The 14,318-nt window shown below is 45.3% G+C and overlaps 1 protein-coding gene across 1 annotated transcript in view; it reads right to left on the reverse strand.

The window, feature by feature from the left end:
• Positions 1-14,318, reverse strand: part of LOC100114360 (kinesin-like protein GA13060) — a 228,945-nt gene that overhangs the window by 150,948 nt on the left and 63,679 nt on the right. The window contains exons 4-5 of the mRNA XM_031925859.2: positions 6,249-7,085; positions 3,789-4,822 (exon numbers count right to left, since the gene is read on the reverse strand). Coding sequence (XP_031781719.1) covers positions 3,789-4,822; positions 6,249-7,085 — 1,871 coding nt within the window. The remainder of the gene's footprint in view (positions 1-3,788; positions 4,823-6,248; positions 7,086-14,318) is intronic.

A 14,318-nucleotide genomic window follows, 5' to 3' on the forward strand; every position in this document is an offset into this window, starting at 1 on the left:
TGGACAGAATCTGCTAAAAATTCTGGCAAAGGTAGAGGGAAGCTAATGTGAGATATTAAAAGGCTAGTATAATAACGAGGTAATAAATTAGTTTGACTTAATTAATACTTCAATTTATGATATTTTTTATAGCCCTACTTCACTATCCGTACAAAGTTTATATGATATCCATGCACTTTATTTCACTTGAGCGAACCAAGCCACTTTTATTTCATTAAGTCATGTTATCTTATGAGTAAACAAATTGATGCATATTGTTGGATAGCATAGCAACAGTGCAAAATATCTTGTCTAACAAAACTGAACTCAAAATATACGTTCAAACTCAGCATATTCATTGTGGCTTGTCAGTGAGGTAAAAATTTTGCATTTTGCTTGTCATCGGTAATTTGGGTCCAAAATCTCAAATCAGCCAATAAGAACGATTACATTTACGACGATTTTTTTTTAACTTAATTATCGGCTCTTCATTTAGAAGCTATTTAAAAATGTTTTCTCTTCATGGAAATGTCAAAAACTGATGTATAATTTAAATTAAAAATTCTTCATGCAATCATTTTAATTGGCGGAATAGAGATTTTGGCTCTAATCACCGATGTCAAGCAAAATGCGAAGTTTTTATTATAATTCATGTACTTGACAAGCCGGAATGAATGTTCCAATGTTAGTATATTTTGACTTTCGTTCTATTAGACAAGACATTTTTGCACTATATTCATTCTAATATTAATAATATTTATTACTCAGATCAATAAAAAATAATAATCTGATTATTATAAAATTATTATTCAAACAATAGCTATTAATTTGTTTACTCAGATAGCATGACTTAATGAAATAAAAGTGACTTGGTTCGCTCAAGTAAAATAAAGTGCATGGGTATGATATAAACTTTGTACAGATAGTGAAGTAGGACTGCATCAAATATAATAAATTTAAGTATTAGTTATGTCAAACTAATTTATTAGCTCGTTATTATGCCAACCTTTTAACCTCACATTAGCGTCACTCTACCTTTGCTATTATTTTCAGCAGATTTGCGCAGAAACTCTTAGCATACGCGAATTTTTCTGTACCAAATCTAAGCAAAACTATCTGGGCAGGCGACGTTACTACTTTCGGCTTTCATTAGGTCTGGGGGGGTATGTAAGGTACATTTTGAGCCTGGGTAGAGTAAAGAAGACGGTTCAGATCTTTCACAAAGCCGTGGCAAATGACTAAAAACACTTATTTATATAGTAAAATGTCATGAATTTTGGTCAGTGATTTTGTATGGTATATTATATCATATTTTTCGGTAGAAATAGTGTATAGTATAAATATTTACAGTACATATTTTTCGTTTTTCAATCTACGTAGAAAGAACAAATTTCTTGGACGAATATTTTGTTGTTTTTTTGTAGGATTTAACCCAGGCTGGACCCTTAAGTAAATCCCTATAGATAGTTTTTGACTAATATATAACTATAAGTTAACATTTTTTTTTCAATTTAATAGAGAACCTTTTATTAACTTATGAATTTTGGTATAGGGGAGTATGAAGCTAATTCACACTGGGGCGTAGTTACTTACCCAGTAACGGTATTTTTAATCTTACGACCGCATCTTTTATCAAACATTTGAAAGTTTAAATTTATAACTATAAAAGGTACAAATTAGCTTATTTTCTCCAGCTATACATATTTTGCAAGTTGCGCCAATATCATGCACATACGACGGTAGTCGATCACTTAAATTTTCCTGCGAAACGAGTTGAGGGGTCTGTATATAGTTACGTAAGGAGAAAGATAGAAAGAAAGCAAGTGGGCGGACCGGGCGACGTGAGGCACGCAGGAATAAAATTGTACTACCGTCCGAGAGCCTGTGTGCATTCTTTACTTCGAGAGAAGGAAAAAGGGAGCGATAGCGAGACGCCATGCGATTTTATTGCACTTTTTATATTGCCTTTTCGTACTTCGCGCGTCGTCCCATCTTGGAATTTTTTTCACCCGCTGGCGCTTACTCTCTCCTCCTTTTCTTTCTCTCAACGTACTTTTTTGTTTCATTTTCGTCGACTGATCGTCTAGCCTCCTCTGGCTCTCTTTAGCTTGCTTATTCGATTTCGCCTTGTCTCGCGACTCATCCAGACAATTTAAGCAAAGCTTCACGAGGAAACGACTCATCCTCAGTAACAGCGTAATTGAAATTTTGTGAGCCGGCAAAGTTTTATATTACAATTTTTACAGCTAGCTTAAACGTTTTTTCATCATTTCGCCAATGAGGTACAAAAACTTAAAAAATTTTTCGTCGATAAAAATATTAAAATCATTCTTGATACCTTGATATCCAAGTTTTATGTTTTAAAGCAAAATCTTTCCGAAACGTTAATTTCTTTGCTCTAAATGTATTTTTAATTCTATTTGTGCACATAAAAGACAAAGAGTACCGATATTTAAATTTTTCTGTAAAATGCTTTTCAGTAATTACTCATTAAAATATCAGAAATTTTTGGATAAAAAAGTTGAATAAGCAAAACCACTAATTTTTCTAAGTGAAAACTAAAGATTTTGAAAAATTGTGATTAATTAACGTGTCACTTTATCACACAACACTTTGTTAATCAGTATTCAGTGATGGATAAGAATATAAAATATGAAAACAATTTCGACGGATTCTTGGACCTCAATAGCCCACAGCCGCTAATATCTACAAAGGCTAAATGATACTGTGATCTGACAAGGTTATAACATGAAGTTAAAAGCAGGTACGACAAAAGACAGTTACAACAGAGGTGACAATCATTTATATAATCACTGGATGAACCCTATGGCCCCCCTATCTTTGCTGATCAGAGACGCGGATACTGTAAGCGATGAAAAAGGGCCAGTTTGAAATTGCTTTATTTTCATACATCGCGCGCCAACGTAGTTTTATCTTCTGGTATATATTTTTGTCTATGAAAAGTAGTTGACGAAGATAAAATAAATAAACATAAATAAATGTTATTATTTAAAATACAGTATTTTAACAATCTCGGTATTAAATGCATATATTAACGGTAATCATTCCATTCTTTTCAGCTTCGTTTACTCATCGATGCATACAAAGAGTTTCCGATTCTGAGCTCGATCCAAGGAAATTAACCCGATCCTTTGAAAGTAAAATTTTATCGCTAGAGGTTCAGTATACAGACAAGTTTTCGACTTACCTTAAGTATACGGCTAATCCTGTCGTTGGAGTTCCGAGGCGGGTAATACATTTCCGCATAGCAATAAAAACTGTAGGAGAGATGCGTCTTGCGCAGCTCTATAAGTCAAACTTCGTTAGGAGACGACTCCGCGAAGAAGATTTTCCCAAGATCTCGTTAAAGCTCAGTCAAACAGCATAACGGAACGTCGAGGTATGATAAGCCAAAGGCATGCACTTGCGGCGTATACATTTGAACAGATTTTAAGTTGTATGTTTTCCAGAAAAGCAGATCCCCTCGACTCGGCTTATGTTGATTAATTATTATTCCATTTGCACGTACCTTCTCATTCTATATAGAAATGGAATCGCTAAAAAATCGCATTACCTATGCGAGCATCTGAGACAACTCGATTCTCCACTTCCTGCGCTTTATTTTATACTACTTTATACTTCTGGCAGTACTGGCAAGCAGACTGGCATTGCCAAGATAAGCGACCAAATCTGCGGAGAACCTCCGCTTCCTTTTAAAAAGGCACCAAATCGCATGCGATACTACCGCGAGTGGCCTATTAAGAGGGCGCGCCGCGGGCAGTGTAAACAAAAGCACGCGCTCGACTCACCTGGCAAAGAAAGCGGCGGCGGCGCTGGCCTGGGCCGGTGTCCCGGGGGTCCCGCTCACGTTGTACGCGTACTTGGTCTCCTGGTAGATCTGGAAGGCGTTGAGCGGCTTCATGTGCGACATCCTGTGGTGGTGGTGCTCGTTGTACTTGTCACTGTTGTAAACACTGGTCGGGTTCTTCGGGTGCGCGTAACTCTGTCCGGATTTCACGGCACTCTGACACTTGTCCGGCTGTCCGAGCTGATGGGACTTCTCGTGCGCCGAGATCGGCAGCTTGTCGATGTGCCCGTAGGACTTGTAGTCGTAGCAGCCCTTGAGCTCGCCGTAGTACTTGACGTTCTCGGCCTTGTAGCCGAAGCCGTGGCTCGCCGCGGCCGACTCGTGGCCCGCGGCGGCCTTGGACTTGCCGGCGAGTCCGTCCTGCGAGGACTTCATCTTCTCGGCGAGCGAGGCCGGCAGCTTGACGCACTTCTCGATCTTCAGCACGGCCTTCTCGCAGGGCCGGCCCTGCACGACCTCGCCGGCCTTCAGGATCGCGCTGACCGTGCCCTTGAACTTGGAGCTGACGTCCGCGGCGTTGCTCGAGCCCTCGGCGATCGGTATCCTCGACTTGCCGCTCGCGGGCGGCTCGCCTTGGCCGCTCTCGCTCGTCGCTCCTCTGCTACTACTGCCGCTGCCGTGCAGGGGGTTGCTGCTCCTCTGCGACAGCTGCTGGCCTCGCGCTGCTCCGGCGCTGGCGCTGCTCGTACCGACACTGACACTGGCGGCGGCGCTGGCACGTGTCGAGTCTCGCTCGGCCGGTGTGATACTGGCTGGATTAACGGGCTGCTGCTGCTGCGGCTGAGGCTCGGCTGCCGGCGGCGCGCCGGCGACGTGCGCCCCGTGCTGGCTGACGCTGCTGTTGCTGCTTCCCCTTCCAGCGCCGGCGGCCCCTACTACCCACACCCCTGCGCCGCTGCCAGTGTAGCCGAAGCCAGGAGCGCTGCACCGCGTTCTTGCCGCCGTTCCCGCCGCTGCGCTGGATCCACGATCGCCCTGCAAGGGAGATAAGGTGTAAAGAGTCCGGATAAAGCTGCGGGGACTCCCCCTATGAGTTTTTTCGCCGCCGCTCTCGTTCGGATTTCCTTTCAATCCGACTATCATGCGGGTCGACTCATTTATGGCGTCATGAGAAAATTTTTTCTTTGCCGGTATTTATTTTCCCGTCGCGCAGGTTGAAAAAAAGAAAAAAAAAGAATCAGTCGAAAAACGCGAGAGCGTGGAAATATCTAACGAGATTTAATCTTCGTGTACTGGAAATTGGCGTAAAAGATTGAATCGTTTTTCGTAAAGCGAAAATCCATTGTTGTCGAAAAAGTCCCGAATGAATATTCACGATTGAATGGCGTCAGAACCCTGTGTTCGGAAAAGTCGTTAAAAAATAAACAAATACTGAGCCGGCGACAAGCTGAGTTTTTATTTCTGCTCGAAAAAAGTTTTATTCGTACGGGTATTTCTTTTGAACTTCGAATACACCTGACTGAATTTTTCTCGTAACGGAAATTTAAAAGTAATTCATCATCAATATCTTTCAATTTTAATTGATCGACGGTATTATTAACGTTAAACGAAAGAAATTGATTGAAATTCACGAATTTTTCAGAGGCCCAGTTCGCAGCGTACATTGAAACAAATAAATTCATAACGAGTTACTCGAAAATTAATTGGAGGACGTTATATTTTAGCGAATAATTGAGAAAAGCGTCATTAGTCACAAATGTGAGTAATCACCTGCAGGCGGTGTGATTTGGTAAATTAATTGATCGTTTGGCGGATAACGATGTATTTTTAAACTTTGAAAAGATTCAAAGTGCGCACAGATAATTCACCAGTGTAAAGAGAGAGTCAGCGATGACGGGAAACGCGTGTGACTTGACTTCGGAGCTTTCGAACCTCCATTAAAATCTCGCGCGTCCCGCCGATTCAGTCCTACTTCCGTTTCCGATACGGCATACCCCTTTAAGCGATACTGCGTATTACGAGCTTCGGCAGTTTTAGCTTTATTCCTCTCGCGCATAGATATTACGCGATGATGTTGATTTTACGACTTATTCTCTGTACGAGCGGGCTATTGTATTAGAGAAACGCTGCGCAATATTGATTCAACGAGTACCGTTCATATTTATCATTGTTGCACGTAGAATAGAGCAGTATCTCTATTTCAAATGGCCCATTCAACGGCATCATCGATCCCGCAATAATAACAGCGAGAGGAGGGCCGCACGACATTACGCAGCAAGTAAGCCCCTCTCGCGCGCATGTATAGAGCGTTTCGGGGGCTAGATAAAGCAATCGAATCCGTACCGAGACTGCCGAGACTATACCGAGCGGGGTACCGAGCCTCCTCTCGCGAAACGATCGATCAAGGCGCATTAGCAGCTTACTTGCCGTCACCGGGTACGCCCGCCGCTTCCCCTCTTACCAGGACTTGCTTGGGCTCGTCTAGCTTCCTCGAGGACGACAGCTCCGAGTACTTGGGCGGTTCCTGATGGTACTTAGGCGGCGCTGGCGTCTGCTGCGACTGCATCTCCTGGTACTTGGGCGGCTTCTCGGCAAACTGCCGATACTTGGGTGGCTGCTCGTAGCCCGGCAACTGGCAGCAGTCCTTATCCGACTGCATTTGCTGCTGCTGCTGCTGCTGCTTATTTCGCTGATGGACCTTCTCGATCCGCTCGCTCGCCGCCATCGCGTGGACATTGGAGAAGCGCACCTCCTTGCTCCGCTCTTGCTGCAGCGGCGTGTCGATTTGGTAAAAGGTCAGCTGGTTATCCTTCCTGCCCACGGGCTGCACGGGGATCGATCGGTGCATCGATTTGCCGCTAACGTGATCCTGCGGCGGCTGCTGTTGCTGTTGTTGCAGCTTCGCGGATGGAGGATCGATCTTGTAAAAGGTCAGCTCGTTCTGGGAGTCCTGGGACTTGGAGCGAGCGTCGTGGCCCGGGTACTGCTGGCGCTCGGGCTGCGAGTGGCCGCGCGAGTAGCGCTGCTCGAATCTCGCCAGGTTGCCCTGCTGCTGGAGCTGTTGGCTGTGCTGTTGAGTGATGCGAGATGCGAGCTTGCTGATGCCCGTCAGACGAACCGAATTTTTCCCGTACTCCGCGTAATCCTCGCCGTATTTAACGATCTGCGCGGGCTTGCTCGCCTGCTTCTCTTCGTACTTCGAGTAGCCGTAGACGTGATGCCCCCCCGGCTGGTGATTCATGTTGCGACTCAAATTCAGCGAGTTGTAATCCGTTGACGTCACGGCTTCCATGTTGATCTGCAAGCAAATCATCGCATCGATTAGCGTCAATCTATATTCGGGAGAGGATGGACTAGGTAAAATAATGATCAAGGTTATAATGCTGCGGGAACGCGATACCGTGAAATGAGTTCTGCGGTTTATTGCGTAATGAACATCGCGATCCAAAATTCGTAAATCTTGTTGGGCGCAAATTGAGAATTCACGCGGATATTACTGTAACGGCCTCTTCCACTTCGTCTAAGAGGCCGTGCTTAATTAGAAGGGCGCGAGATTTCAGGGCAGTAAACGGCCATAAATCGTTTAAGGTCTCAATCTTGCGAGGAGCACCAGTTGTTAAGCGAAGTCGAAGCGCGAGAAAATAAAACGCAGCGCAACCGGACTGCAATGGAGGCGTGGCTTTTTTTCTTCCACCTCTCTCTCTCTCTCTCTCTCTCTCTCTCTCTCTCTCTCTCTCTCCCTCTCTCTTTCTAGATGCTCCTGCTTGCTGTTATACATGTATAGGTATGCTGTGCGAAGCATGTGTTGTAGTGGCGCGGAAAGTGGATACGTATTATAAGAGTCGAGTGTACAGCGCTTAGAATGAGATTACACGCCGCCGCGAAATAAAAGCGAGAACCCGAGCGAGCGAGCCAGCAAATATGTGCCCATGATGTGCGGCACCAGCTAAACCATTACAGTGGCTAACTCGCACTTCACAGCGTTAACTCCTTGATCGGGCTTAATATATCGCGGTAATTATAATTTTAATGAATTTATGCTGAGTACAGTTTACTTTTATGAATTACTTCATGAATATGTTGATTTAATTATGTCGCGCGCCAGGTTCTCCGACGCCTGCTGAACAAGTCGACGCTTTGAATGTATGCGTTTTTGAGTAATTTCGAATATTTGTCAGAGCCGTGTAATTGCAAGATTATTTGAAAGCTTTTTTAAAAACTTAATTTTGTAATTGCTCGTTATCAATTTTCCGAAATCGACACCCCAATCACGCGTGTAATAAGGTTTTATCAATCATTATCTTTCAGATTACAAAAATGTAACGTAATGAAAATTTTATTACTTGCGAAGTTGCAGCAAAGTCGTTTGGCAAGCGTCAGGCTAAGAGTTCTTATAGAGGAGAGGATCCTGCACATGGAGAGTTAAGACGGTATAAAACCGGTTCGTTTATTTCGCACCTTAAAACGAGCGCCGACGGCCAAGCTAACCGATATACGGTTATGAGCGGCGAGCATCGTATCGTGCGGAAGATGCGCTCAGCGTGAATCTCGCGCAACCATCTCTTCAATTTTTTTTCTTTTCCACGTCCTCGTCTTCCTTCTTCATCTCTCTCTCTCTCTCTCTCTCTCTCTCTCTCTCTCTCTCTCTCTCTCTCTGTCTCTCTCTCTCTGTCTCTCTCTCTCTCTCTCTCTCTCTCTCTCTCTCTCTCTCTCTCTCTCTCTCTCTCTCTCTCTCTCTCTCTCTCTCTCTCTCTCTCTCTCTAATGGCTATGAATCTCCCTTTACGTATTCTTCCTCTATATCCGCTGACAAATACCGTTGAGTCGTCGAGTCACGAGATCTGGCGCCTCCTTTTTGGATGGAGAAAAGGTTAGTTTTTTTACGCCCATACGAAAACATTTTTTTCGAATGTGCTAATATGCGCTAGTATGCTTTTTACTTCTAGCCGAAATAACCCGAGAGCGGGGGGAAGTTAAAGTTAGAAAAAGTTGTATAGTCGGTACATGAAAGTGCAGTAAGCAGATATTCAGTTGGTTAACGCTGGCGCTAATACTGCAAAAACAAAGTTATTTGGCAAACACGAAATACGGGATCTGCAACAAAGTTTATTCCGCTCTGAAGATTGGCTGATGCTCCCTTCCAGTATATAGCGTTCTCTCGCAGCTTATCAAACTAAGCTGCTCAACGCCATACCTATACGTGCATTACGTGTACCGCACGTACTGTCCGTAGTAGTATACTTTATGCCTTTCAGGGAAACACACATACGCCTGTATTGAATTGACTATAGGTATATATCTGTATTAAAGAGACGGTGTGTGCTTAATTTAGGAGTCCGCACTAAATATATTGTGATATAGGTATAGGTTATACTTATTTTATTACCACGAACAGTCAATTCGAAAGCGTGTGCAAATAGCGCAGTAAAAAGAAAGACAACATTGGCACGATATCTCAATTGGATTTGTGGTTCTGCTAGAGCGCAGAGACAGAGGGAGGGAAACCGAACAAGGACTCCGTGCAGGAATTGAGAAATTACTCTGGCGTTTACGCTGGGTTCACGGCTGCTGGCCTACTTCAATGCCCATGCGCGCAGACGAATCGGATTAGAGACAGTCGGTTGGCTCGACGAATGAGAATCTTCGTGCATTTCGTTACGAGCATTGTTGCCGATCAAAGGCGATTAAAAGCGACTGCAATCCGCGCTTCTACATATGCGCGACTCGCGCGCTACTGTTATAACAGTAGAGAAAGAGCTTACGCGAGCTGCGCATTCGCTCACCTTAGGGCATCGCCCGGGCGGACTTCAAAAACAATTCTAGTTATTTGCTTTCTCCCTCTCTCTCTCTTTCTAGTTTCCTTTCTCTACCCCTTTCGCGCTCGTTCTCCCCACACTCGGCGGCGCGCCCCAATGAGAAAACAACTTAATCACGCACGCATTCATTCAGCGGACTTCTTTTACGGTTCCAACCTCGCATTGTTTGTTTCCTCTCTATGTATGCGATCAGTGGCAAAGAGGAGTGAAAGGTATGTTTTGACAATTACTCTTTCAGAGAGGGGAAAACAGTTCGGCGCGGACTCACGCTGATGGAAATCTGCCACACAATTTGACCCGTATTTAAAAGGTTTCTTTGTTGAGGCCAATCGCTGATTATCGAGGCGTAAGGAAAGGCATAGCAAAATTGCTGCACTCGAAAATACAGATTCATAAATAAAACTATTCAAAGCTTTCGGTACTTTAGAAAAATCAAGATTTTCTGTTTGGATGCATGCGAGATATTCATAATTAGTATACGTGCCAATTATCGGAAGAGCACTTGAGTTATCGAAAAAAAACACATTCTTATGTTTGCGCAAATAGAAAGTGCAAATTTTTTTCTTGAAAATTCGTTGAGTTTCAACGCTGAAATCGAAAACTTTTATTGAAAAAGGCGAGAAAAACCTCTGTATTGTAAATTTTATGAATTATCGAAAGTAGATGCACAAAATTTTTTGAATTCGAAAAATTAACAACTATGATTCGATTAAATAACGGATACTGATTGGGCACAGTGCTGCTAGAAAGTTTCATTACAGATGAATCGAGCGCGATTCCATGACAGTGCGAAATGAAAGGCTGAAAGAAAAATAGAAAAAAAGCGATAAAAACCTAGAGAATAGTGTGTATAAGATAGAAGCGTGAAACTGCAGTAGCTGGAAGAAGACAGAGCTCGCGTGAGCAATCTCTTACGCTTGAGTTTGTCCCTTTCGGGGAACGCCCTCTAACACTCCAAATAATCATCGCTTGCTCTCGCTCCTGACATCGCGACGACCCCGCGCATCATCGCCTCTTGCCGATGAAATACGTGCGACGACACGCTAAGCCGATGAAGGCCAGACGCGCGCACGCAAAAAGTAAAAGTTTTCTGCCGGTGTTTAAATGGAAAGGGAGGGAGGAAGCATTACAAAACCTCGTCCAAAGGACGCTCTAATGCCTCGACAGGCAAGTTTCCAGCGGGAGGAAGAGAGAAAGAGCTGTCGCGCGCGGTAGACAAGAGAGCAAAAGAGAGAGAGAGAGAGAGAGAGAGAGAGAGAGAGAGAGAGAGAGAGAGAGAGAGTTGTGAGGCGCGCGCGGATTGCTGCATAAACACCCCTCCGATAATCACGCAACACCAGACGTAGACTGACACGATGAAGTAGAATCTCCAGAATTAATATTGTCGCCAGACAAAAGAAAGCTGTACATGTACTCCTAGATTATGTTTTTTTGACGTCACTCTTGCAGATGCTTCGGAAACCAGTTCGTATACCTTCATGGCGATGAGGCTATGGTGTAAATGAAAATTCCACCCCTGTAACACGGTGTAACGCAAAATTAAACGCTGATTAAACGCGATTACAAAAAGTCTAAAGACAATGGAAAAGGGGAGCCTCGCAATTGTAGAAAATCGAAAAATTTTCAGAAAAGCTCAAGAAGCTCCTGAAAAGCACATACATTTGCGTACATACACGAGCGTGTTTTTTTTTTGCTTCGAGCAGCAATAGTAGCGGCAGCAAACAAGAGAGAGAGAAAGCCAAAAAAAGTAGAAAGCTGGAAAAAATGACAGAAACTGCTACTCACTTTGAGGATTTTCGCGCGCTGTGGGCCAGGAGGAGAGAACGCTAGCGTGGCAGTAGAGATGAAAGCATAAAAAGAGAGGGGGGCGAGTGAGAGAGAGAGAGAGAGAGAGAGAGAGAGAGAGAGAGAGAGAGAGAGAGAGAGTGAATGTGGCACCGTCAGTGTTTGAGGCTGGAAGTACCCCCTTGTCTGACGACTACTAAACTCGACGCTTTGTCGCTCGCAAACAGCTTCGCGGCATTCATTTGTCGGGAGTCATTCGGCCTGTTTGACTTGTTGAAGGGTCTGCTGAGCATGACGATACTTGCCTGCGTTGTTTAGTCTTGAGACTTGCGCGCTCGGCCACGAAAGACATTCGGTGAAACCTCGTCTCGAGCAAGACACGAGAACTGCAACTCGATATATACCATTGGTCATAAGCACTTATTGACTGTGCGGCTACTTGCACGATTTGACATCATTTTTTTTTTAATGTTCTAGTAATCGTTTAACTGTTAATGGATGTCGTCCCAAAAACACTGATTTTCTAATACATAAAACTTTTTGAATAAAGTTTGCGAATGAAAAACCGAGTCTGTAGCGACGTAGCGTTAAGTTTAATGAATCTTTCTAGCGAAAGAAAAATTCGATCGGACTTTCTGTTTCTCTAGAAGTTTGGAAATACAAAATACCCCGTGGCGGATTTGCGAAGCTTTTGGGACGATAGCCCAAATTTATTTTTGATTAAGAGAAGTTAATTGGGGACTCACTGTGCCGGAATAATTTTTCTTCTGCAACCAGCTAAAAGAGGTACAACTTGCGGATCAAACATCACGCAGCAGAAAACGATCAGCCGTCAATATTTGCCGACGTATATCCACTGCCGGTGGGAAAAACGTGTAAATATACTTCTGATGTGGAAAATCGATGGCAGTGAATAGAACGCACATATAGCCGCGTAACACGCAGCCCTTGAGCTCGCCTGAAATGCTGCGGTGGTATAGAGGTAGAAGTATAGCAGCAACAGCAGCAGCAGTATAGAAGCGAAACTTCGCCCAAGGCAGGCTCTCATGTCCCTTTAAAAAAGTCGTCTCGTACGTTATCCTCTCGGCTCTAGAGCGGCGACGGCGAGGCCCCGAAGGAGACGGCTACGTCTACGCGCACGAGGACGCGAGGACGAAGAATAAGTGTAGCAGTCCCTTATCGCGCGCCTTCTGTGTGTGCCTTTTGGATTGAGCGGCTCCCCGCATCGTTCTCGGCTCCCAGGACGAATGCCGTACGTCGCGCCGCGAGCGGAAGCAGCGCGGTATAAGTAGCCCGAAGAGCAAAATAACAAGCGGCTACGGATATGCAGTAGGATAACTAGGGCGCAGCGGTAAGAACGGAAGGAAGAGGCGGGAGCGAGAGCGCGTGCGGATAAGACGACAATCCGTTGCACAAATGCCGCCGGGATTTGGATCGGCGCTGGTCCGGGCGCTTTCAATGCGGCAAATGGCAGCGCGCGCTCGCGTACCGGCCGCCGGCGTCTGTCGCGCTGAAAATGCGCCAGCCACTTGGCTCTACTTCACTCGCTCTCCGTGTTTGCGTGCGGGAGGGATTTATACGCGGACGGGTGTGAGAGGCGCACAATGCGTCTTGCCCGGACGCTGACTCGCTTCACCGAGGAAGCTGTCGAGAGATACGACGCGATGCAGCGAGCCGTGGAAAAGAATTATCGCCGACAGTCTACTGCAACTTTGCATTTAAACGCGCGATGCATTCGCGCCTCCTCGATACACCCCGCAGATCCTCCTCGAGCTACTGCGAGGCTCGATATATGCGCGCATGCTTTACAGAATACTTCCTCCCTGCGTGTTAAGGCCAGTTGAAAATGGCTACATCAATTTTTCCCACACGATATTTCTTCGGTCGTGTATATCGATCTGTTACAGCTTGTGAAGAGAACTGTACAAGTCTTATCGAGAGGAGCCTTATCGGTCAACCGTGGTAACATCTGATGAAATAGGCCGGATGTCAGTCTGGAGTATTCAAAAATAATCAGCGGAAGTAGAGGATTACAGATTGATCAAAGGCGTCGTTGACTGGTAGCTGTCGTGAGATTTTCTTCATGGTACGTTTGAACATTTGATTTTTTGCAAACGTAAGTACGCGTGCATTGTGTTTGTAGCATAGACGTAGCATAGGGATTGAAAAGCTCAAAGCTCAGGAGCTCTCACGCTGGCTGAGCCCTAAAAACAGCTCCGGAGACGACTTTGCCTGGGCGAGCAAACAATTTAACAAGCAAAAAAGTCCTTTCCACGGCGCGAGTGTGCAGGGTGGCTTAGTGTCTCCACGACGCGCTCGTTAAGGGATTCTCGCCGGCTGATGATGACGACGACGCAGAAGAGGGAGAAAAGGAAGGGAAGGAGCACACGAAGAAAAGAAAAGGAAGGAAGTATCACGCAGCGGAGAAGACGTAGGTAGAAGAGTGAGCCTCCGCTTGACGAGGGGCCACGAGCAGCGCCTTCTGGAACGGGCGGGGGGAAGAGTTATCCTTCGTTAGGAGACGTCAGCGCGAGACACCTGCTGCCCGATTACGCGCGCGCGCGCGCGCAGTCCGTCCGTGCGAGGTTCTCCGACCCTTTTTGCCAAGACACGCTTGGGACATACTGCTACACACGCCGCTGCATCGGACCCGATACATGTATAAGAGCTGCTGATAACTTAATGGATAGCTTGCCGGCGCTCGCTGTGAGGTTTTGCGCCCGCGCAGTCTGAAACCTGTCGCATGCGCGCAGCCTATTAGCGACGGGATCGCAATGGACTGCCGCTATACAAATCGAAATCGATAACGGAGATTTTTTTTCACCCAGAAATAAATGTTTGGCTTCCAATAACTCGCATACGGAGTACGCGTACAATGACAGCCATTTAACCGCGCACCCGTCTGCCTTTGATAGCGCATAAAAGTTGTTA

Source organism: Nasonia vitripennis (genome assembly GCF_009193385.2).
Source record: "Nasonia vitripennis strain AsymCx chromosome 3 unlocalized genomic scaffold, Nvit_psr_1.1 chr3_random0005, whole genome shotgun sequence".
Lineage (NCBI taxonomy): Eukaryota > Metazoa > Arthropoda > Insecta > Hymenoptera > Pteromalidae > Nasonia > Nasonia vitripennis.